Source organism: Salvelinus sp. IW2-2015, linkage group LG31, assembly GCF_002910315.2.
Source record: "Salvelinus sp. IW2-2015 linkage group LG31, ASM291031v2, whole genome shotgun sequence".
NCBI classification, from domain to species: Eukaryota; Metazoa; Chordata; class Actinopteri; order Salmoniformes; family Salmonidae; genus Salvelinus; species Salvelinus sp. IW2-2015.
Genome location: NC_036870.1, coordinates 26,324,407 through 26,351,006, shown reverse-complemented (window position 1 = coordinate 26,351,006; position 26,600 = coordinate 26,324,407). Strand labels below are relative to the sequence as shown.

Below are 26,600 nucleotides of genomic sequence, written 5' to 3'. Positions count from 1 at the left end.
CACACACACACACACACACACACACACACACATCTCCTTTAATTCAATACAAAGCAGTGTGCTGAGCCATTTCGTTCAATTTCAATGGTTTTCAGTGTCCATTCTAGAAATCAATTTTGGTTGTGCAATTTCCAAAGGAACACATTTGAAGGTTAACATTTACATTTCTATGAAACAGAAGGTGCTTGTTGAGGAGACCACCTGCATGCAGTGACGGTAAACAAGAGATTGCGTTTCTATTCCTGACTCCTTAAGACAGCCTTTGTGACACAAAACCAAAATCACACTCCTAGAAATTAGCCTGCGCTACCAGATTAGCTAAGAGCAAAGGATTCCACATTACACTTTCTGAAATGCCTCAGACTTTAATTCAGGATCCAAGAGCATGATAATTTAAGGGCATGATATATTACAGATGTAGGATCTTAATTTGATTTCAACTTTCCTGGGGTTTAAAATGAAATCAAATTGTATTTGTCACTTTGAAATTTCAGACTTGATTTATCCTTCCAAAAAATGTATCAACCCCGACAAAAGAAAATGTCTACTCATTATTATCCATGTAAAAATGTACATTTCCTGTTGCTGCAGGATTCTTTTCCTGCTGTAACAAACTGGCTCAAATTAAGATCCTACATCTGTAGGTGAATGAAAATACATATTCTGTAGTATTCACCACAAGAGAGTTGTTTGAAATAGCCCTCAGTTAGAACGATTTAACAGATTCTGTACAATGGAAGGAAAACGCTTCTTCGAGGTAATCATGTTTTCAATTTAGATAATTGTATTGAAAATTATAATTGTTGATATAGCAACACTGTGCAGGTAGCCTTAATGTATTTACTMATTTTCTCTCCTCATTCCATGTTATTTCTATTCCTAAACGATTTGACAAAGAAAATAAATTTGAACATATTCAAATAGCCTTAATTTAAGCACAAAACATAACATAATGATTCTTCGGTAATCATACAAGCTTCACTTTAGACCTTTTGGCAAATGGACACGGCAAACAATAGACAAGACCATTTCACTGAAATAGTCTCCCCGCTAGAGCCATGTGGTACTCAAAATGGCTTCCAAATGCGTTACCTATGTCATTCCATATCTTGCTTTTTATTTTAAGTTAATCAATCCTTTTTACTCTCTCTCTTTTGAGCCCATATCAAGGCGTTCTGTATCTTCTGCACTCTTTAAATCCAGGCCTTCTGACAGAAACACCACAAGAACAGTCAGCAGCTGTACTAACAGCAAAGCAGTCTGGCGGRGCAAACTAGCTTCACAGGACAGATAGCAGGTATTTAAAGAACAAGTCGTTGACAAGAACAAAAACATTTAGTCCGAAAAATAGAATCTTCTAAAACACCCTTTGACACTTTTAAAGTGAAACTGGTGAAACAAATATGTACAGGATTCCAGAGCTTAGGTACRGGGAGCCTTTGTCAACCTTTGATCTCACGTGTCATGGACACTGTCGGTCGCTTCAGTGTTGGATTCAGTTCACGCAGAGCATGCCTATGGCAGCCGAACCCACACACCCTTTGGTATAGACGAAGCAACAATACAGTTTCATCATCATCAWCCATTTCACCATCACCATCATCCTCAACGTCCCCATGATGTGTAGGAAGAGCTCCACAAATAGCAGCCACAAATAGCAGCTTTAGGACGTGTCACATTTCAAACTCGACTCCCGTTTCATGTATATCTTATAATGTTTTTAAAATCAGCCACAGCAGCAGCAATGTCATGTAAAGAAGCATCAGCCATCGTTGGCCAAGTCATGGGAGAGATACTGTATCACTGTCCAGACACACACTGTCTTCTCCTTCACAGTCTGGGGCTTACCCCCTCGTTCTGTCTCTGAGATGGGGAACGGGGACCGCTGGGAAACTTTGTTTCATGTTAGATAGTAGAGAAATGTCTCCATCTTGATTCCTCTACTAACTCTTTTCTCCTCCCACACTCAGAGTGCCTCCCGCTTGTCAGGCGTACGTCTCCCCTGTCTTAAGAGCCACCAGCTCAGAGTCCTCAGAGGTGTGTCTGCCGTTTAAGTGTTCGCTGTTGCAGTCGTGGTGGTACATGAAGGCGGGACCTCTAGTGATGGATTGTGGCGGTCTTCTGTATGGAGGTCTTATAGTAGCAACGAGCGCATGGAGCAGGGGTCCCTAAGCGTCTCTGACCCCACTGGGCCTTTAGTACTTGAATCACCTGTCCTCTTCGACGAGCGCCTGCACCTGAGAAAAAGATATTCATAGTTTATAAACTGTATTCTCTACATGGGGTGAGACCACACTCAAACGGATACATAAAGACACAGACGCGAAAGAGAGAGACGAGAGAAGAGAGAGATAGGAGAGAGAGACGGGAGAGATGAGAGACTGAGAGGGAGAGGATGAGAGAGAGAGAGAGAGAGAGAGAGCAAGAGGAGAGAGAGAGAGAGAGATGAGGAAGAGAGGAGAGAGGAGAGAGACGCGAGAGAGAAGAGAGAGAGAAGCAGAGATAGAGAACAACCATATTAAGCTACTCTTGGAGGACTAAGGAAGTACATAAAACTTCTTTATAATTAAAATCGCTGCATTTCAGCCTGTTGCCTTCATCAGGGTTTTACAGACACACAGTGAGACACATTAGCACGGACAGGTGAACAGCAAAAAGACACATGGTCTGTTTGTACCTCACTGTCTCCTCACAGCATTTTAGACCTCAATGTCTCCTCACAGCATTTTAGAACCTCAATGTCACCTCACAGCATTTTAGTGCCTCACTGTCACCTTACAACAATTTAGTACATCACTGTCTCTCACAGCATTTTAGTACCTCCTGTCACCTCACAGCAATTTAGTACCTCACTTTCACCTCACAGCATTTTAGAACCTCACTGTCACCTCACAGCAATTTAGAACCTCACTGTCATCTTACAGCATTTTAGAACCTCACTGTCTCCTCACAGCATTTTAGTGCCTCACTGTCACCTCACAGCATTTTAGAACCTCAATGTCACCTCACAGCATTTTAGTGCCTCAATGTCACCTCACAGCATTTTAGTGCCTCAATGTCACCTCACAGCAATTTAGAACCTCACTTCACCTCACAGCAATTTAGAACCTCACTGTCACCTCACAGCAATTTAGAACCTCACTGTCACCTCACAGCAATTTAGAACCTCACTGTCACCTCACAGCATTTTAGTGCCTCACTGTCTCCTCACAGCAATTTAGTACCTCACTGTCACCTCACAGCATTTTAGTACCTCACTGTCACCTCACAGCATTTTAGAACCTCAATGTCACCTCACAGCATTTTAGTGCCTCAATGTCACCTCACAGCATTTTAGTGCCTCAATGTCACCTCACAGCATTTTACGTGCACAACCACACATTTTCATCAATATGCATGATCATTAAATCAATGTAATGTGACTGAGCACAGGAAATGTGAATTTGTATGATAAATGTTAATGGCAGTTTTTAGACATGAATTTGTTATGAAACAGAATTTAATCACAATTTAGGCTCCCATTTCCTGTGATTAATTGAAGGATAATACCTTCTCCTTACTGAGTTTAGTGCAGGTAGAGTAGATTGATGTATTTACGCTCGCTTATCTGCTGTTCCTCTTTTGAAAATCACCAAGTTAGTAAATTATACATTATGMGCGTATGAAATTATTCAGCACAGCACGAATCTGATTAAGAAAAAAATGAAAACCGGAGAATGATCTTGTGTGATAACTTTATACTGCATGAATGGGCGTGCAGTCTAAAAATGGAAAGCAAAGCAGTGTTTGACATAGTTCTCTCAGAAGAACGGCCTGAGCCAGCACAGGGAACATCTAATTCCTGAACAATGCCACACCAATTACTGAGTGAAAATGAGGACAGGACACACTGCACTCTCCCATGATCTAATGATGCAGAGCATAGCATATCAACAACTAGCATTGAAAAACGAGTAAAAATTACATTTGCCTGTCTTTTTTTCAGTCTGCCGTTTTTACTCATGCTTTTGAATACTAGTTGTTCCTTCCAAAACCAGCACCAGGACCTAGAGACACACTGCTGTGCACAGGATTTCACTTTTATTATAAACTACTTGTACTCTGGTCCAAAGTAGTGCACTATATAGGGAATAGGGTGCAATTTCAGATGCAACCTAGAAAACATAACAATAAGTACTACTTTTTTCCTCATTGGCGTAACTTGACAAATAGTTATTCAACAGACTGTGTAGCTAGTGCTGAGTCCCAAATGACACCATTATTCCCTTTATATTGCACTACTTTTGACCACGGCCCTTAGGGAAAAAGGTGCCCATAGAGAATGTATGGAATTGGGTGTAAATTGGGACACAGCCTAGGTCTAGGCAGTTTGGCCCCAGAATCAAATTGTGCAATGAACTCATCTCCAAAAATGAATGTCCCAAATTAGGAGACAGTAAAAGCCATTATGCTGCAAAGCAAACAAACATTCCCTTACTGTGTCAATGCGTCTTTTATCCCCCCGACACTGCTGAATCGGTTCTTCTGACACGTCAAACTTGGTTTACGAGGGCCGATGGAGATGCTGATGGGGCCTGGTTGCTCACGCATGAGCTAATAATTGACCTGTTTTCCCGGCCCAGAAATCATTTCCTACGTATAAAATATTACTAAACACTGCGCCTGATGATGAACGAATGCTATGTTCATTCGCTGTGTTTTTGTCAGTGCCAGATTCCACCTCATGCTGTGTATTCAAATAAGGTCTTTGTTTTTCTGGGTGTGTGCATTGTTTTTCTTTCTACTTTCTCAAGCGAAGAAAATGCTCAGTCGCTCGTTCTCCTGATCTGGGCTCAGACTGGCCAAGCAGTACCTGATGCAACTCCTGACCTATCAAATGTATTCTCTCAATGTATATTATTAACTGACTGGGTGGGTGGGCCTATGTTAAAACCTCTGGCCGTTCTGGATCACAGCATCTACAATATTACCTAAAAACAAGTCTGAATGGTCTCTTTAAAAAAAAACAGCAATGTCCTTAAAAATTCAAAAGTTCAAGTTTGTGTTGGTGACTCTAGATTATGGACATCCGCTGTAAGACAGCAAACAACTGCAGGCTGAGGTGAGTGAGCGACAGACAGACAGACAGGGTGGATGATTCGCCCCAGAGAGATTCAAGTGTCTGAGGCATTTCTAAGGCTTGTCTTCCTTCCTCTTCATCTGAGATGGTCCTAGTGCTGTTGCCTCTGCTACTGTACAGGAGTCAGCTGACTCCATAGATTCAGCGCAGTAATGCTCTCTCCCACTAATTGATGATAACTCTATCACCACGGGCCACTCGTCAATGTATGAGGCCCCGGGTTCAATCCCCGGCATCTCCACAATTATTCGGGGTGGCAGGTAGCCTTGTGGTTAGAGCGTTGGGCCAATAACCGAAAGGTTGCTGGATCGAATCCCCGAGCTGACAAAGTAAAAATCTGTCATTCTGCCCCTGAACAAGGCCCACTGTTCCCCGGTAGACTGCCATTGTAAATAATATTTYTTTCTTAACTGACTTGACTAGTCAAAAAAAAACAAATCTATGTGTTATCAGGTGCACAAGATGGCCGCCTGTTGACATGGAAATGCTCTGTGAAATGGTGTGCATGACGGGACAGACGAGTCCTGACAGCTGAAACGCCACCAGGCAGTGATGAGCTGTTTCATTGGGGTCTGACTCATCATTCCCTCAACATGACCAATTAAAACTGCACTTTGCCAGAGGTTCAATTAAAGCTCTACCATATCAAATGGTAAGGGTTCTTTAGAGATTCTATTAAAACTGTACTTTACCAAAAGGTAAGGGTTCTTCAGAGTTTCAATTAAAACTGTACTTTACCAAAAGGTAAGGGTTCTTCAGAGGTTCAATAAAACCGTACCATACCAAAGGGTAAGGGTTCTTCAGAGGTTCAGTTAAAACGCTACCATACCAAAGGGTAAGGGTTCTTCAAGAGTTCAGTTAAAACGCTACCATACCAAAGGGTAAGGGTTCTTCAGGGTTCAGTTAAAACGCTACCATACCAAAAGGTAAGGGTTCTTCAGAGGTTCAGTTAAAACATACCATACCAAAGGGTAAGGGTTCTTCAGAGGTTCAGTTAAAACGTACCATACCAAAGGGTAAGGGTTCTTCAGAGGTTCAGTTAAAACGCTACCATACCAAAGGGTAAGGGTTCTCAGAGGTTCAGTTAAAACGCTACCATACCAAAGGGTAAGGTTCTTCAGAGGTTCAGTTAAACACTACCATACCAAAGGGTAAAGGTTCTTCAGAGGTTCAGTTAAAAACTACCATACCAAAGGGTAAGGGTCTCAGAGGTTCATGTAAAAACGCTACCATACCAAAGGGTAAGGGTTTTTCAGAGGTTCAGTTAAAACGCTACCATACCAAAGGGTAAGGGTTCTTCAGAGGTTCAGTTAAAACGCTACATACCAAAGGGTAAGGGTTCTTCAGAGGTTCAGTTAAAACGCTACCATACCAAAGGGTAAGGGTTCTTCAGAGGTTCAAGCTTAAACTGTTACTGTATACTGTCTACTGTACCTCAACAACAAATTATATAAGAGTACAACTGAATGGGAAGTTGATGGTTTCCACAGAGTGAAGAAGATATCCTGTGTGTTGTGTGTTGTGTTAGTACAGTAGTGCTTACCTCGCCATTGAAAAAGCAGATATCGTTGCCACTAGTAATCCCTGGAGGGAAAACAAGACAATCACACACTCTTAGAAAAAAAGTTGCTATCTAGAGCCTAAAGGGTTCTTCGGCTGTCCCCATAAAATAACCCTTTTTGGTTCCATGTAGAACCCTGTAAAGAGAGTCTACCTGGAACCAAAAATGATTCGACCTGGAACCAAAAAGGGTTATTTTATGGGGACAGCTGAAGAACCCTTTTGGTATACCTTATGTCAGATCAGAGCTTTGGTAAGGACTGTTTCTGCTAGCATACAATCAATTGCCTTACATACCTGGTAATGCATTAATATACGCATGACGTAGTCATTACCTGTATTGAATTATTAAAGTCATTACCTGGTAATGCATTAATAAAGTAATTATTGGTAATACATTCATATAAATATGACCTAGTAATGTATTTATATATGCATGATGTAGTCATTACCTGCTACTGCATTAATAAAGTCATTATCTGGTAATACATTAATATAGATATTACCTGGTAATGCATTAATATATGCATGATGTAGTCATTACCTGGTAATGCATCAATACAGTCATTATCTGGTAATGCATTAATAGTCCTTTTCTAATAATACATTAATATAGATATGAGCTAGTAATGCATTAATATATGCATGAAGTAGTCATTATCTGGTAATATATTAATATAGATATTACCTGGTAATGCATTAATATAAGCATGATGTAGTCATAGTGATTACCTGGTAATGCATTAATATAAGCATGATGTAGTCGTAGCCATCAGTTTCATTACCTGGTAATGCATTAGTATATGCATGATGTAGTCATAGCGATTACCTGGTAATGCATTAGTATATGSATGATGTAGTCATAGCGATTACCTGGTAATGCATTAGTATATGCATGATGTAGTCGTATACCTCCCCCGCCAGACGGTTCTCTGGCCTCCAGGGGAAGATGACAAACTGGATGCCCAGGAGAGGGACCAGGATCAGGGTAGCTCTCACCGCCTTCATGTACATGTTAGACTCTGCCCGGTGGGTGTCCCTCAGCTTGGTAACCAGCACCCTCACGATGTTCAGCAAGAAGAACAGATTCACCTGGGAAAGAGGAGAAAGAAGGGATTTTATAAACGTCTGAAAATGGTTGCTGTGTCTGAAAGGGCTGCAATCTAACCTGATTATAATGATTTTGTCTAAACAATGGAAGTCTAAACCTCAGCATAGGACACAATTTGCTTTGATTGATGTGTTGCACATTCAACAGTATAACAATACATGATTTTTGGTCCAATGATGGCTACCTACGTATTAAGTTTTGATCGAGAAGAACATCCATGTACCATTATGTTCTACCTGGAACCAAAAGTGTTCTACCTGCCACCAAAAATAGTTATTCAAAGGATTCTGCTATGGGGACAGCCAAATAACTTTCTAAGGTTCTAGAGTGTAGGATGTAGCTTACGAGCAGTGCTGCCATGATGGGCCCGTGGACCACGTAGAGCAGGTGGGTCTCAACACTCATCCAGCAGCTACAGGAAGGAGAAACATTCTCCATCACACAAGTCTACAAACGGACAATGAATTCTTCTTCTTCTCTTTCTCTATCTGTTTACTGCAGCTCACCACACAGCTGCTCTGTTTATTTACAACACTAGTGCAGAGGACCATCACTCACTTGTCATCAAAATACTTCTTCCTTGCCACGGCATGGATGGATGCAGGCACTAAGGGAAACCCTGGAAACCAGAAGACAGATACTGTAAGGACATCTGCAAAATGTCAATTAATCAATTAATGAATCAATCAATGAATGATGTTGCGTGTATTATGACGTAAACATCTATAATGTGGTTATTACAGTAATTAGTATGTAATTCCTCAGTTATAAGAGTAACGTCTTGTATATCTTCTGTATTTTCTATAGAAGAGGTTAAAGGGGAAGTTCACTGAAAATACAAATGAACATGAACACAGCCAAGGTAAGTGGAGAAATCATGTTCATTTGTATTTTGAGTCAACTATTCCTTCAAGGCTGTTAAGCAGCATTTAAATATCCTTTAAGGTGAATATACCTGGCAGAGCAGACAGCCAATGGAAGCCCTTCCTAAATTCAAAACAAGCTTATACTATCCTACAGGTGTAGGATCTTAATTTGACCTATATTGTCACAGCAAAATAATCCTGGAGCAACAGGATTTGAACGTTTAGTTCATAATGTTGCTTGATCGGTGGTTAGGCTATTAGCTGGCCAACAGTAGGAAACATGAAAAGTACAATACTGTTACAGTAAAATAACTGCGTGTTAGTGTGGGTTTTCAGGGAATTTATGTAAATCACGAAGCTCATCTGCAATACCTGTGGTGTAGGAAATTTGTTGGCAATAAAAGTGATCAAATTAAGATCATCCTCATCATGTTGTCCGCTACAAGTTGAACAAAAACAAACCCACACTGAGCAATTTCCTCTAATAATCCAGTCTTGTTAAATCCTTCTCCATTAACAACACAACCATACCAGTGTTTATTGGGGGTTTCATCTTAGCTGGGCCATAAACCGATTAAACAGATGAATCCGAGCAGCGGGTCCGTTTAGAAGTGATTTATCAAAGCTCTACGGCCATATTGGCTACAGATGGACTAGCTGGATGTCCTCCATCCATTCCTCAGGGTGGCTGTGTGAAAGACACTGTAGCTTCTGCCCCAAGGTTATATCACGGCATCTTTAATAATRGCCGACCATTCACAGTTATCGTATCACTTATCGGACAGGCAAGGCTCATATTATAACACATCACTCCTCCTTTAAACAGGGGGAGAACAGAACAGACAGCACGTTAACAGCAGCTATCCAATAGGAAGAGCTACTAAAGCTGTCAATTTGATACAGGGTTTGATGGGGTTGACACACAGAGAGTGTTGCAGTTAACAGTGACCTCAGGGTTGTCTCTGCTCCTGTGTCCTGACACAGATTGTGTCCCACTGTGTTGTGTGACACACAAGCTGATTCAGCGATAGTGGGAGCTGTTTACAATGTTATTTTATTTCTACAGTGAGTACAGGGTGATGAAATATGAAGATAGGCTATGAATCAGAGGCAGAGGCCTCCAGGGCTAGGTGAGTTTATGGTTTTGTACACACTATAACATGCAACAGGCTGCTATGAAGACTTATTGCTGTATCATGTTACCTCAGACGTCATTAGAATAGATAGAATAGATAGTGAAATACATGCCCCAAAAACAGATGGGCAAGTTGACAAGGATATGAGTTCAATTCCAGCGAGAACAACATAAAGGTGAAAAACCTACATCTGGTTTGTCCGTTGTATAAAACCATTTTAGCTAAACAACTGCCGAATACATATAATGTAACATGTTCAAACGTAAAATAAAGCGTTAACAAAGGGAATAATTATCACTGACTATCATGACTGACCATCAAGTGAATCATTTAAATACTGTCTGAGAATGCTGTTTTGGTGACTTGTTTTCATAAAAGCAGATGGGGAGAAGAGGAAGTATGCACACTACCGTTCAAAAGTCCAGGTGACCACCTCATGAAGCTGGTTGAGAGAATGCCAAGAGTGTGCAAAGCTGTCATCAAGTGGCCATTTGAAGAATCTCAAATATAAAATATATTTTAGTAGAAAGAAGAGGAAGGGAAGCGCTACTAAGGTACACAATAGTACATTTTGGTAGATAGAARGTGCTCTTTGGTAAAAGGGGTGAATTGGTCATCAAAAAGAAAAAAGAAAAAAGAAAGGAGGACCAAGGCACTCTTCATATAATTCATTAAAATGCCTTTATTTGTATGGCATGTTCAATAGAAACAACGTTTWAAAAATCTGACGCGTTTCGGCTGCATGGCCTTCATCAGGGAGTACAAAGAAATAATACAATGTCCTCTTTTGAACAGCTTTTCCAATTAGCCCTAATTTGAAGAGGGAGTGGTTACAAAATTGACCATGATAGTTTGTTGGTGACGTGGACACCAAGGAACATGAAGCTCTCAACCTGCTCCACTACAGCCCCGTCGATGAGAATGGAGACCTGCTCCACTACAGCCCCGTCGTTGAGAATGGGGACCTGCTCCACTACAGCCCCGTCGTTGAGAATGGGGACCTGCTCCACTACAGCCCTGTCGATGAGAATGTGGACCTGCTCCACTACAGCCCTGTCGATGAGAATGTGGACCTGCTCCACTACAGCCCTGTCGATGAGAATGTGGACGTGCTCGGCACTCCTTTATCTGTAGTCCACGATCATCTCCTTTGTCTCCTAATTTGGGTAAATAAAAAACCCTATTACGCATTCCTGCGCATGTCTCCCGATCCCTTTATACCTACGTGACAAATGGGCTTTGAGGACACTATTATGTTGATCACTGAGCTGTAGTCAATGAACAGCATTCTCACGTAGGTGTTCCTTTTGTCCAGGTGGGAAAGGGCAGTGTTGAGTGCAATAGAGATTGCGTCATCTGTGGGTCTGTTGGGGTGGTATGCAAATTGGAGTGGGTCTAGGGTTTCCGTGACGATAGTGTTGATGTGAGCCATGACCAGCCTTTCAAAGCACTTCATGGCTATAGACGTAGTCATTTAGGTAGGTTACCTTGGTGTTCTTCGGCACAGGGACTATGGTGGTCTGCTTGAAAAATGTTGGTATTACAGACTCGGACAGGGACAGGTTGAAGATGTCAGTGAAGACACTTGCCAGTTGGTCAGCGCATGCTCGGAGTACACGCCCTGGTAATCTGTCTGGCCCTGCGGCCTTATGAATGTTGACCTGTTTAAAGGTCTTGCTCACATCGGCTACGGAGAGCGTGATCACACAGATGTCCGGAACAGCTCTCATGCATGCTTCAGTGTTGCTTGCCTCGAGGTGCACATAGAAGTCGTTTAGCTCRTCTGGTAGGCTTGTGTCACTGGGCAGCTTGCGGCTGGGCTTCCCTTTGTAGTCCGTAATAGTTTGCAAGCCCTGCGACATCCGACGAGCGTCGGGGCCGATGTAGTAGGATTCAATCTTAGTCCTGTATTTTATGCTTTGCCTGTTTGATGGTTTGTCTGAGGGCATAGCGGAATTTCTTATTAACTTCTGGGTTAGAGTCCCGCTCCTTGAAAGCGGCAGCTCTTACCTTTAGCTCAGTGTGGATGTTGCCTGTAATCCATGGCTTCTGGTTGGGGTATGTATGCACGGTTACTATGGGGATAACGTCATCGATGCACTTATTGATGAAGCCAGTGACTGATGTGGTATACTCCTCAATGCCATCGGATAAGTCCCTGAACATATTCCAGTCTGTGCTAGCAAAACAGTCCTGTAGCTTAGCATCTGACCACCTCTGTATTGAGCGAGTCACTGGTACTTCCTGCTTTAATTTTTGCTTGTGTGCAGGAATCAGGATGGTAGAATTATGGTCAGTTTTGTRCCTGCCTCTGTGTGTGGAGTAAAGGTGGTCTAGAGTTCTTTTTTTCTCTCTCTGGTTGCACATGTAATTTGCTGGTAGAAATTAGGTAAAATGGATTTAAGTTTCTCTGCACTAAAGTCCCTGGCCACTAGGAGCGCCGCCTCTGAATGATTTTGATGGCAGTGGACCCTCTCGCTTCGACTATTCCTCTCTGCAATTAACCTTTTGCATTGCTTTCAATTGCTGGCTATAACTAATGCAGCCTTATTGCATACAATTTATGTTTTTGGTTTTTGGTTTAAAGGGAGTCAGATGAACTCGCAGATACCATTTTTATGTCTCTGCGTCCAGTATGAAGAGAGTTAGAGGTAGTTTCGTGAGCCAATGCTAATAATCGTTAGCACAATGATTGGAAGTCTGCCGGAACAGCTAGCATAAGTAGAAAAATGCCTTAATTGCCCAAATCTCACACTATCTCTTTAAGCTAATCGGATCCCTGATCTGTGGTTAAGGCGGGTAGTAAGACTCACCCCAGCCTAGGAGGTAGTACCAGTGTAGGTGCTGCTCCTCGGCGAACACAGCCACCACAATGAGCGTGTGCAGATAGATCCCCTCACACAGCATCCAGAAGTAGTTACAGCCCAGCATGTACATGTGGAAGAAGTGCAACACCTTACAGCCAACCTGCAGGGGATTAGGATCACAGAGATTCACACAGAGACGACAACAACAACACCAAATAACAATAACAACAACACAAAGCCCAACGCTCAACCAGCCCTGACACAGAATTGTTAGTGGGGGTATTATGATTTTCCAATAGGAGGATGTTCATCCTTTTACCCCCTACTGCTGGAGCGCATCCCTTGCTCTACTTTTCTCTAGGTTAATGTAACTGCAGCTCATTGTATTTATTTTACAAGAATAATGGACTGCAAAGTAGCCTTAATCCTGTTCAATAATATCCACACATTCTTGTCAGTCAACACTATGCTATCATGTCTCTTTCTGTCAAATGGCACACTATTGCCTACATATGGGCCCTGGTCAAAAGTGGTGCACTATATACAGTAGATGGGTTAGCTGACAATGTCACGAAAACGATACGCACGCTTCAATGGGGCAGATGTCTGTGTTGTGAGTCTGGATGACCAGATAACTACCAACAATGACAAGAAACTGCCATGTGGGGAATCGTAAGTGACTCGTTTCATCTTGTTCTTGATAAGATGTCTTGTTTTGAAGTGTTTTGACTGATCAATGCTAATATGGCTCAAATTCGCCCGCTAGCTAACCCAACAACTGTAACAAAGTATTTGAAACAACAAGTGCTCATTGTGCACATTTATTTACGTTTCCAATAAACATCGGGAGAAATATATAGTTTACATGTTGTCAACAATCTAAGCCAACCAGTCTGTTTTGCCCCATAGTTGCACACGCATCGGTTTTGTTGCTAAATAATCAACCCGTCTATAGGGAATATGGTTCCATTTGGGACGGGTCCATGTAGATTCATTGACTCCTTTAGGTGTTGAGATTTGTTGTTCTCAGCACTCTGTCTCGGAACATGTGTGCTGATCTGATTAGACGATTCTGGCATTGGTAGCAGCTACATCTACATTTACATACAAGTACAGCACCAGTTAAAAGTTTGGACACACCTGCTCATTCAAGGGTTTTTCTTTATTCGTACTACTTTCTACATTGTATAATAATAATAGTAAAGACTTCCAAACTTTGATATAACACATATGGAATCATGTAGTAACCAAAAAAGTGTTACACAAATCAAAATATATTTTAGATTCTTCAAACTAGCCACCCTTTACCTTGATGACAGCTTTGCACACTCTTGGCATTCTCTCAACCAGCTTCCCCTGGAATGTTTTTCCAACAGTCTTGAAAGAGTTCCCACATATGCTGAGCACTTGTTGGCTGCTTTTCCTTCACTCTGCGGCCAACTCATCCCAAACCATCTCAATTGGGGTGAGGTCGGGTGATTGTGGAGGCCAGGTCATCTTATGCAGCACTCCATCACATTCCTTCTTGGTCAAATAGCCCTTAAACAACCTGGAGGTTTGTTGGGTCAATGATAGTCCCACCAGGTGGGATGGCGTATCGCTGCAGAATGTTGTGGTAGCCATGCTGGTTAAGTGTGCATTCAATTCTAAATAAATCACTGACAGTGTCACCAGCAAAGCACCTCCACACCATCACACCTCCTCCTCCATGCTTCACGGTGGGAACTACACACGCGGAGATCATCCGTTCACCTACTCTGCATCTCACAAAGACATGGCGGTTGGAACCAAAGATCTCAAACTTGGACTCATCAGACCAAAGGACAGATTTCCACCAGTCTAATGTCTAATGTCCATTGCTTGTGTTCCTTGGCCCAAGCAAGTCTCTTACTCTTATTATGAAGGCCTGATTGACACAGTCTCCTCTGAACAGTTGATGTTGAGATGTGTCTGTTACTTGGACTCTTTGAAGCATTTATTTGGGCTGCAATTTCTGAGGCTGGTAACTCTGCAGCAGAGGTAACTTTGGATCTTCCTTTCCTGTGGCGGTCCTCATGAGAGACAGTTTCATCATAGCTTAACCCATGGTTTTCGCGACTGCACTTGAAGAGACTTTCAAAGTTCTTGAAATGTTCCGGATTGACTGACCTTCATGTCTTAAAGTAATAATGGACTGTTGTTTCTCTTTGCTTATTTGAGCTGTTCTTGCCATAATATGGACTTGGTCTTTTACCAAATAGAGCTATCTTCTGTATACCAGCCCTACCTTGTCACAACACAACTGATTGGCTCAAACGCATTAAGAAGGAAAGAAATTCCACAAATTAACTTTTAACAAGGCACACCTGTTAATTGGTTAATTGGAATGCATTCCAGGTGACCTCATGAAGCTGGTTGAGAGAATGCCAAGAGTGTGCAAAGCTGTCATCAAGGCAAAGGGTGGCTACTTCGAAAAATCAAAAATATATATATTTTGATTTGTTTAACACTTTTTTGGTTACTACAGGATTCCATATGTGTTATTTCATAGTTTTGATGTCTTCACTATTATTCTACAATGTAGAAAATAGTAAATATAAAGAAAAACCCTGGAATGAGTAGGTGTGTCCAAACTTTTGACTGGTACTGTATGTCTTCTAGACTCTTGTCCTGAGGTCCGTATACGCAGCATATGCACTATACGCAGCCTATGCACTATACGCAGCCTTCAGAACCTGTCAAACGCTCACAAACTCTTAGCCATACAGTGGCCACTGTTTTCTTGGGGGCCTTCAATGTTGCAGAAATTCTTTGCTCCAGAGCACTCAGGACATCAGACTGGGGTGAAGGTTCACCTTCCAACATAACAACGACCCTAAGCACATAGCCAAGACAACGCAGGAGTGGCTTCGGGACAAGTCTCTGAATGTCCTTGAGTGGCCCAGCCAGAGCCCGGACTTGAACCCAATCAAACATCTCTGGAGAGATCTGAAAATAGCTGTGCAGTGACGCTCCCCATCCAACCTGACAGAGCTTGAGAGGATCTGCAGAGAAGAATGGGAGAAACTCCCCAAATACAGGTGTGCCAAGCTTGTAGTCATACCCAAGAAGCCTCAAGGTTGTAATCGCTGCCAATGGTGCTTCAACAAAGTACTGAGTAAAAGGTCTGAATACTTATGTAAATAAAATACTTTTTAAAATCTGTTTTCACTTTGCCATTATGTGGTTTTGTGTGTAGATTGATGAGGACACATTTTAATTTAATACATTTTAGAATAAGGCTGTAACGTAACAACGTAGAAAAGGTGAAGTGTCTCCTCCTCTATGTCTTTTACCCTCCTCATCCTCTACCCTCATCTACCCTCCTCCTTCTTTACCCTCCTCCTCCTCTTCCTTCTCTTCTACTCTCCTCCTTCCTCGTCTTTCTCTTCCGTCCTCTTCCACCTCCTGCTATTCCTCGGCTTCTCCTTCCTCTTCCCACCTCCCTCCCTCCCTCCCTTCATGACTCCTGGCCCTTACATGGAGTCCAGATGTGCCATTACAAGTATGCTGAAATACAGTTCACTCATCACTAAGGTCTGTTGGTGTGCTCTAAACACTTCATTTTTCTCACCACTTCATAACCACATTTAACCTCAACTTGAATGCCCAACTGAGGCGTCCAGCCTAATATAACGGGATAGTCTGTGTGGTTAAGGTACTAATGTCTGACAAAGTGTGTGTCTCATGTCTTGGGCCTAGTCTTTCGTTTGGCCTGAGCACTAGGGACTCACTCCTCTCACTACTGGCAGACTAGGAGTCTCTACTGTGATCCGCCAGAGAGAGAGAACACGTGTTCCTTTTTGTTCAAAGAGMGCCTAGTCTATTCTCCCAACAGAGTACCACATCCCTAAATCACACATGCAGAACACAGACCGACCCAGTCTAAATTTGGCGCTCCAGAATTTCAACATGTGCAGTATGTGCAACCAACTGTGATGGGATTTTTTTTGTTCCACCCCTCGAAATCAAGACCATGTTGTCTGAGGTGTGAAAGACAAACTGCAATTTAGTTCTCCCGCTTCTCAAAGCAAGCAGATTATAATACATTTAGGACAGATTGGGAAAGATGCTTCTGAGCCAATGCTGCTAGAACATAGCTATTCATATTGTAAGGTCGGGTTAAATAATGATAATCCATGGACACTGCGACTTCAGATATGACTCAAGGTTTAATCAGAGCAACCAAACATCTTCAGTGGACAAATAAAATGAGAAATCATATGAACAGAGAGCTGGCACCTGCTATGGCACCAGACCCTAAACTGAGGAGATATCCCAGCAACCCCTGCTCTATAAACCAGAGCCCCAGCATTCGGTATCAAATTAAACRTTTTCCAATTACATTCCCACAATATTTATTGTGAAAGCTGTCATTCCTTCCTCCCTGTCAGTTGGATCACCAGGGTCAGCTGGTATATCTAAGGAAACAAAAAACCTTCCACTGTGAATATGCCAGATGGATTAGGCTTGAAGTCTGTTTTTCCAGTGAGAACATGATGGTACGGGGAGAAGAGAAGAAGAGAGGCTAGAAATCAAACCCAGGCGGTAGTTATTTTCTTTGACTGGATAAACTGAAGGACATCTCTAAAGTGATGATCCAATCGAGACCATGATAAAAGGACCTTACTCTGTACATTCAGGAGTTTTTACTAACCATGTGACCTAACCATGAAAAAACGAATGTATCTACTCAAAGGTTACCCAATGTAGCCATTTCTCTGGATCAAGATCTCTGACCATTTCTAGCTTGTTTTTGAATTATTATTAATACTTTTTTGGGTACAGAAGCCGGTCGACTCAGTAACTCTGCCTTGCACAATACCATAATCAAATCATTTCCTCAAAAGATGGACAATAAAAATGTCTCATAAAATACAATACTTAAAGCACCAGAAAGGGATGATCCCAGATACAGCAATGCTACATTCCATAGAGGCAGATTTACCATGTTCACCTTAACAGGCCTCAGGATTCAAAGAATTCAGGTCTGACTTAAACTCAACGAGTGGCAACTGTTCAAAAGTCTGACAGAGGACAGAAGTCTTTGAGTGCTAAGAGAAGGATAACTCTGGGCTGTCTGTGCACACCACATTAAAGATATGCAAAAAATACTCATATCCTAACGAACACTCTTAAAAAAACATCTGCACTCAGCTTGATTGAAACTGATAGTAAACTCATTTGAATGAAGTAAAACCGAGCTCGAGGGCTGTGTTACGTTTTAAGAATAAAAAAAATATATATTTTGAAAATATCATGCAGTGAAACCCTGAGACTTATCTATCCTCTTCCCCTTAAATTGTTTTCATTTCATAGATAAAATGTGTAAGACTTACTGGATTTTATAGATGAAATGTGTGAGACTTACTGGATTTTATAGATGAAATGTGTGAGACTTACTGGATTTTATAGATGAAATGTGTGAGACTTACTGGATTTTATAGATGAAATGTGTGAGACGTACTGGATTTTATAAATGAAATGTGTGAGACTTACTGGATTTCTCTCCACTACATCTGTGTTGTTGACCACTGCTATGAGGTAGATGAGGGTAAGGGCGGAGTTGAGGACATAGGAAACGAAGAGGTTCTTATGAAGCGTGATCCTTTGGCAGCTCAGGTTCCTGAGTGAAGACAAACATACAGCATAAATAATCATGTTAACATATGATATGTGTCTGGCTGCGGTTACCCAAGCAGACATTCACAGAGAGAACTACAATAAACATTTACAAAATTATTGTTATTTATTTTATTAGGATACCTATTAGCTTTTGCAAAAGCAGCAGCTACTCTTCCTGGGGTCCACACAGAACATAAAACATGACATAATACAGAACAATAATARACAAGAAAGCTCAAGGACAGAACTACAGTTGAAGTTGGAAGTCTACATACACTTAGGTTGGAGTCATTAAAACTTGTTTTTAAACCACTCCCCAAATTTCTTGTTATCAAACTATAGTTTTGGCAAGTCGGTTAGGATGTCTACTTTGTGCATGACACAAGTAATTTTTCTAACAATTGTTTACAGACAGATTATTTCACTTATAATTCACTGTATCACAATTCCAGTGGGTCAGAAGTTTACATACACTAAGGTGACTGTGCCTTTAAACAGCTCGGAAAATTCTAGAAAATTATGCCATGGCTTTAGAAGCTTCTGATAGGCTAATTGACATAATTTGTGTCAATTGGAGGTGTACCTGTGGATGTATTTCAAAAACTCAGTGCCTCTTTGCACTGAAATCAGCCAAGACCTCAGAAAAATAATTGTAGACCTCCACAAGTCTGGTTCATCCTTGGGAGCAATTTCCAAATGCCTGAAGGTACCATGTTCATCTGTACAAACAATGGTACGCAAGTATAAACACCATGGGTCCACGTAGCCGTCATACCGCTCAGGAAGGAGATGCGTTCTATCTCCTAGATATGAACATACTTTCGTGTGAAAAGTGCAAATCAATCCCAGAACAACAGCAAAGGACCTTGTGAAGATCCTGGAGGAAACAGGCACACACGTATCTATATCCACAGTTAAATGAGTCCTAAATCGACATAACCTGAAAGGCCGCTCAGCAAGGAAGATGCAACTGCTCCAAAACYGCCACAAAAAAAGCCAGACTACAGTTTGCAACTGCRCATGGGGACAAAGATCAAACTTTTTGGAGAAATGTCCTCTGGTCTGATAAAACAAAAATAGAACTGTTTGGTCATCATGACCATCGTTATGTTTGGAGGAAAAAGGGGGAGGCTTGTAAGCCGAAGAACACCTTCCCAACTGTGAAGCACGGGGGTGGCAGCATCATGTTGTGGGGGTGCTTTGCTGAGGAGGGATTGGTGCACTTCACAAAATAGATGGCATCATGAGGTAGGAAAATTATGTGGATATATTGAAGCAACATCTCAAGACATCAGTCAGGAGGTTGAAGCTTGGTCGCAAATGGGTCTTCCAAATGGACAATGACCCCAAGCATACTTCCAAAGTTGTGGCAAAATGGCTTAAGGACAGCAAAGTCAAGGTATTGGAGTGGCCATCACAAAGCCCTGACCTCAATCCTGTAGAAAATGTGTGGGCAGAACTGAAAAGGCGTGTGTGAGCAAGGAGGCCTACAAACCTGACTCAGTTACACCAGCTCTGTCAGGGGGAATGGGACAAAATTCACGCAACTTATTGTGGGAAGCTTGTGGAAGGCTACCCGTAACGTTTGACCCAAGTTAAACAATTGCAATGCTACCAAATACTAATTTAGTGTATGTATACTTCTGACCCACTGGGAATGTGATGAAAGAAATAAAAGCTGAAATAAATCATTCTCTCTACTATTATTCTGACATTTCACATTCTTAAAATAAAGTGGTGATCCTAACTGACCAAAGACAGGGAATTTTTACTAGGATTAAATGTCAGGAATTGTGAAAAACTGAGTTTAAATGTATTTGGCTATTGTGTATGTAAACTTCCGACTTCAACTGTATATACACTTACAATAAGAGCATCAAAATTAAAAAGGTCCTCTAGTGAAACAATACTGAGAAAACATACAGAACCATAATATAGGCATTGAAGCCAAAAGATTAAGCTGGTTATCATATTTTCTAGTGTGAAAATATTCATGGAATACTGTGGAGTACATAGGCTATATAATTTTGATAGTGTAGAAAACATTAAGAACACCTTCCTAATATTGATTTGCACCCCCTTTTGCCCTCAGAACAGCCTCAATTCATTGGGGCATGGACTCTACAAGTGTCAAGCGTTCCACAGGGATGCTGGCCCATGTTGACTCTAATCCTTCCCACAGTTGTGTCAAGTTGGCTGGATGTCCTTTGGTTGGTGGACCATTCCTGATACACACAGGAAACTGTTGAGCATGGAAAACCCAGCAGCAGTTCTTAACACAAACTGGTGCGCCTGGCACCTACAACCATACTTTGTTCAAAGGCACTCTTTTGTATTTCACATTCTCCGCATGTCTCAATTGTCTCAAGGCTTGCAAATCTGTCTTTAACCAGTCTCCTCCCCTTCAGCTACACAGGGATTATAGCTTTCACCCGGTCAGTCTATGTCACGGAAAGAGCAGGTGTTCCTAATGTTTTGTACACTCAGTGTAAATCGTTAGTATATGAAATATGAAAAATCCATTCACAGTTGATATTTACAGATTACAGTATCTACTACAAAGCTGGAGGTCTATTATTATTACAATTAGCCATAATAAAACGTGTTTTCATCCTTTCTGCATGTTGCCATAAAAACTTTAAAATTAACATATTTCATCCTAACAAAAATGTTCCGACCTTTGATGTAATAAACAGGACAATAAATAACATAAACCATTGGAACGACTAACTCTGGCCCATAATGACTTAGTCAGATGTTGTAGTCGTCTGTGAAATAGGTTAAAACAGAGAGTCATTAGAATGAAATGTCTGAACCAAGGAACCTCATATACTAAATCAAGATTGCCATTGTAGTGGCAGCATGCTGTAAACTGGTATAACGATGGACAACAATTCATAACTTTCTCTCAAGCAACACAAAAGGGGCTGAAATCATTTGCTTTGGTTCACCCATGTTAAATACTAGCACACACGACTTCCAACAACAAGTGGAATCACACCCTATTGAGAATCACACCCTAAACAGATTATTAACAACTGTATTTGAGGCCCCTGTGGAGCTTCCTGATTATCACGGATCAGCAGTCATCAAAGCCTCAAAAACACCAAATTATTCTCTTTTTTAGCAAAGGTTAGGAAAGTAATGTTTCCAATTTTTCATCAACCAGGCTTCCCAAAACAAGCAATTGATAACCTTTTACTGCAGTGGGCTAAATCAGAGTCATACAGTCTTTCTCGGTAGTCTTAAACAAATCTACTTGAAACAAAAGTATCCACCTCACACAAATGGTTATGGGCTTAAAAAATAAGACACCTGTACCATGTCAGATATAGAGTTGAAATGTATTCCATTTTGAGTCTGCGTCCCAATGTTACACTTTATATACATCAGAGAAGACTGAAATATAACAAAACTGTTTGACATAGAAACACTGGATTTTGGGCTGGTTTTTTGTAAATATGTTTATTAATTATGAAATTATGATAAATATTAACATTCCACCCATGAAGCCACTAGAGGGCGTTTTGGTCATTTGACTGCAGGAAATGGTGTTTACTGGAGTGAAATAGTGAAAACACTTTGTGTCTAACGTGTGTACACTTCAGCAACAATGTCCTGTTATCTGTCTCCAGTCATTAGCTAATGTTGCAGTCTTAATGTAAATGTGTTGTTTATAGAAGAAGGAGAAGGAGATCTCAGCATGGCAGCATTAGTAAGGGTTCTGGGTCAGTAGTGTGTTGGAGAACAAGGCTACCATTAAATGGCCCAACACAAGTAAAAAGACAAAGGAAGTGTCTTAACAGAATATCTTCAAACTAGGATGAGTAGAAAATAGGACAGAATCACTTTCTTTATCCCAAGGTGTTATATTGGTGTATGGATGTTCTCTGGCCACACCTAAACAAGCAACAACATTTAACTTCCTGCCATTTAACTTCCTGGTAGAGGAAACCAGGTTTTTAGGCTAAAATGTCCTGGTACTCTGTAAAGTTCATGATTGTCAGATGACATGAAAATAGAGGTCTTTGACCATGCACACCAATGGCAGGTTTGGCCTTCACAAGAACAATGCATATGCAGAAAATACCTCAGTGCTACTGTACAATATGGTGGTGCATGTTAGATGTTATGCGGCTATTTTGCTTTCACTGGGCCTGGGGCTCTTGTTGCAACGACATCATAAACTCTGTCAAGTACCAGGTCCTTTTTGCAGAAAAACTGGTTGCCTCTGCCAGGAGACTAAAACGTGTCTGCAAGTGACTGTTTCAGAAAGACAATAACCCCAAGCACACATCAAATTCCACAAAGAAAGGTTTAATTGACCACAAAATCAACATCTTGAATCCCATTGAAAACCTGTGGTTTGAATTGAAGAGGGCGGTCCATAAGCACAGATGAAGGATATCAAGGATCTGGATAGATTCTGTACAGAGGAATGGTCTAAGATCCCTTCCAATGTGTTCTCCAACTCATAAAACATTTCAGAAAAAGGCTCAGTGCCATTATCCTCACAAGGGAAGGGTGCTTGAGTATTGAAAACCGGGGAACCAATCAATTTGATCCATATCTTTGTTTTTTATTACTTGTTAAACAAAATATCTTTCTCTGAGCAAAATCATGATTAGTATTAGTATAAAATAATATTATTTGTAAAAAAAAAAAAGGAGCATTGAATAGCTCAGTATTTGTATGATTTATTTTATACAGGCTTTTTTATTAATCTTTATCTAGGGATCGAATAATTCCGGACAAAACACACAACAATTTTTGACAACTGCATCATGTAGGACAGGCTCAGATAACCAAGTGATGCAGTATTTTTTAAGCTAACCCAACTGTATTTTTCCACGGCTAGTCAGARTATTTTTATTGGCGAGCCCTGGCAGTGCTGAAGTGGAGGCCATAAATAAGAAGACAGTGCAGCTGTACCGCATCAAATACCACTGTAAACTGCACATCTGGAAAGTCTAATACAACATTAAGACTTTAACGTTGAAAGAGATCCACCTTTAAATACATTGCCATGCTTATAAAAGTGATGCTCCCTTAAAATCAATGCTTTGCTTGCTACCTATAAAACTTCATGGAGATAATAATTAGCTGATCGTGTTGGTCTTCCGTTAAAGCTTTACAATGCCAAGAAAGGATGTATTCTATTCTCTTCTTATCAAGACACAGATACAGAGTAGTTTGAGCGTTTTACTTTTTGCTATTACGATGTGCACCTGCACTCTGTCTTACAGGGTTGGTGTCAATTCGGAACTTCTAAATTTMCCCTAGTTCAATTCAACCCATGAATTGAAATTCTAATTGGCCATAACCCACAGGAAGCAGAATTTCAATTAAATTAAAGGAAGCAGAATTTAATTTAAACCAATTCAAAGAAATTCAACTGAGACATTAAACATATTTTGTCTCCTTCCTTTGACAAATATTTTGCTAAAATCTTCTGCATCTTCTTACTAAAGAATACAGATACCATTTCAAATATTATTTTAATTATAACTCAAAGATGTACAGTATATTGTTTGTAATTTTGTTATGAGATGTTAGGTTGTACTTTCCATTCCAGAGTAAAAGTGGATTATGAACTGTTAACCGACAAAATGATCCGAGAATATTTCCAGACCACTGTAACAATTTTTTCTGAGGACGAGTTTTAGAAATGCAATGTGTCAAGGACATGTTAAACATTGTGTTGGCAACCATACATGATGTCAAAATAAACATGTTGTCACGGCCGTCGTTGAAGGAAGTGGACCAAGGTGCAGCATGGTGTGAGTACATTTTCTTTTATTTGTTAAAATGTCGCCAACAAAACAATAAATAACAAAAAACGACCGTGAAGCTTACAGGGCATGAGTGCCACTAACAAAGTCAACCTCCCACAAAGACAGGTGGGAAAAAGGGCTACCTAAGTATGGTTCTCAATCAGAGACAACGATAGACAGCTGTCCCTGATTGAGAACCCTACCCGGTCAAAACATAGAAATACAAGTAATAAAACTAAAGAACATAGAATACCCACCCCAAATCACACCCTGCCCTAACCAAATAGAGACATAAAAAGGATCTCTGAGGTCAGGGCGTGACAGTACCCCCCCCCCCCCCCCCCCCCCAAAGGTGCGGACTCCGGCCGCAAAACCTGAACCTATAGGGGAGGGTCTGGGTGGGCATCTATCCGCGGTGGTGGCTCAGGTGCGGGACGCAGACCCCGCTCCACTACTGGTTCATCCCACTTTGTTGGCACCTCTGGTGCGGGGCCCCTCGTAGCGGGCCCCGGACTGGGGACCCTCGTTGCGGGCCCCGGACTGGGCACCCTCGTTGCGGCCGTGGAGGCGCACTGGAGGTCTCGAGCATAGAGCCTGCACAACCCGTCCTGGCTGGATGGTTATCTTCGCCCTGCACATGCGGGGTGCTGGCACAAGACGCACTGAGCTGTGCAGAAAGTCAACCTCCCACAAAGACAGGTGGGAAAAAGGGCTACCTAAGTATGGTTCTCAATCAGAGACAACGATAGACAGCTGTCCCAGATTGAGAACCCTACCCGGTCAAAACATTGAAATACAAATAATATAACTAAAGAACATAGAATACCCACCCCAAATCACACCCTGACCAAACCAAATAGAGACATAAAAGGATCTCTAAGGTCAGGGCGTGACACATGTGCATTTGAATTTCAATGAATTTTCATTCAAATTCAAATTCTGCTTTTTCTGGGGGGTGGCCAATTCATGAATTGAATTGGAATTAATTCGCAATAGTACTCGTTACATTTGAATTGCTCAGGTAGGACAGCAATATGGTCCAATTCACACACCTATCAATATAACGTGTTGACACCACTACTGCCTCTGATCTGACGAATCCACTAAACACAAATACTGTGTGTTGGAGTGTCTGTATTTTATTTGTTTTTAAGAACATTGTGCCATCTGGTTTGCTTAATATCAGGAATTTGATGTATAGCTTTAACTTTTACTCAAGTATGACAATTAAGCACTTTTTCCACCACTGACTGAACCAAATAACAACTTTTCCAAGTCAGTAGTAGCCAATGTAATGCAGAAATGTTATTTTGGTTCCTGCAGTTATATCCCCCATAAGGTGTCTTCAAGGATAATGGCCTGAATTAAAAAAGCATGTCAAATAAATCTGATGGTCATACTGCAGGATCATTGCTACTGCGAAAGATTGGGCTTTCGGGACATATTGATACATATCAAACGTTCCTTCACAATCTGCTTTGGATCATTTGATTGTCATACAGCATTGTTTTTCTCCCTCTTTTTCTGAGTATTGACATACTCTTAACTTCTCAAACTTTTCTTTACAATCTGTTTTTGAAGAACTGTTTTTTTTTAATGACTAATCAGCATTTGACATTATCATGGTAGAGTCAATTGCTTGCACATATGTATTGCTCTGAGGTGATTTCAGAACTTTTCAGTCATCATAACTCTCTCATTAGCTTTGATTTAACCACCTTTACTGACCCCTACTCCATTGAAATTCACCAGCAGTTTTCCTTAATATGCAGTTCTTCCTTAAGTGTGTACTCTCAACCTATATTTAGTAAGATAAATCAGTAGGGATTACCATTAAGGTTGCCCTGCACTTAAATAAGAGCATAGCCAACTCATTCTTTAAACTGTCCGGAATTCATGTTTCTTTGGTCATGAACTCTTAAATGTACAGGAAATGAATCTGCTTTTAAAGTAGTTACACAGAAATAAGCCAGCATGAAATTAAAAGGACATGAGTATCAGAATGTGTAAAACATTCAGTGACACTGTTACTGCTCATAAATATGGGTTTCACTAGGGTAGCGTGGAGGTCAAGGTCCATAATCCAATGCAGCTACAGTAACAAACCAAGCTTATTTGCGGACGTTCTGCTTCTAAAAATCTTAACTTGAAATGGTGTATGATAATCATAATGTCAAATATTAGAATGCAGAAAACTCATTATAAAATGTAAATAATTGAATCGTTATAAAATAGTCACTCTGAAATKTAATTTTTGTAACATTTTCCATCACTATTGACGAATATGTGATCTATCCATTTACAATATATTAGAAAATCCCGAAGAGGGAAAAAACTATATTATCCAATCAAAATGTCTTCCCTTCAAATGCTACCCAACTCAATCACAGAAAATGACAAATTGGAAACCAGAGTGTTGTGTGGAAATGACAAACACAATCTGTTGAATAGATTTCCCTAAATGTGTGGAATCGCATTTAGGCTTTATGTGAAGATGACATTTTCACAGGTCTGCAATGCTAGTGTTATCTCAGCGGAAACACACAGCCATCTTTACAATTCAGTTATCTCAGAGGAAACACAC

General features: G+C 40.9%; 1 protein-coding gene across 1 annotated transcript in view; it reads right to left on the bottom strand.

Moving 5' to 3' along the window:
- Positions 1–6: 6 nt before the first annotated feature.
- Positions 7–26,600, bottom strand: part of calcr (calcitonin receptor) — a 109,717-nt gene continuing 83,123 nt past the window's right edge. Inside the window, 10 exon segments of the mRNA XM_070436263.1 lie at positions 7–2,108; positions 2,110–2,193; positions 3,735–3,761; positions 6,651–6,682; positions 6,685–6,703; positions 7,553–7,771; positions 8,136–8,202; positions 8,349–8,409; positions 12,606–12,759; positions 18,117–18,243. Of these exon segments, the coding sequence (XP_070292364.1) occupies positions 1,986–2,108; positions 2,110–2,193; positions 3,735–3,761; positions 6,651–6,682; positions 6,685–6,703; positions 7,553–7,771; positions 8,136–8,202; positions 8,349–8,409; positions 12,606–12,759; positions 18,117–18,243 (913 nt within the window). The 3' untranslated portion in view covers positions 7–1,985.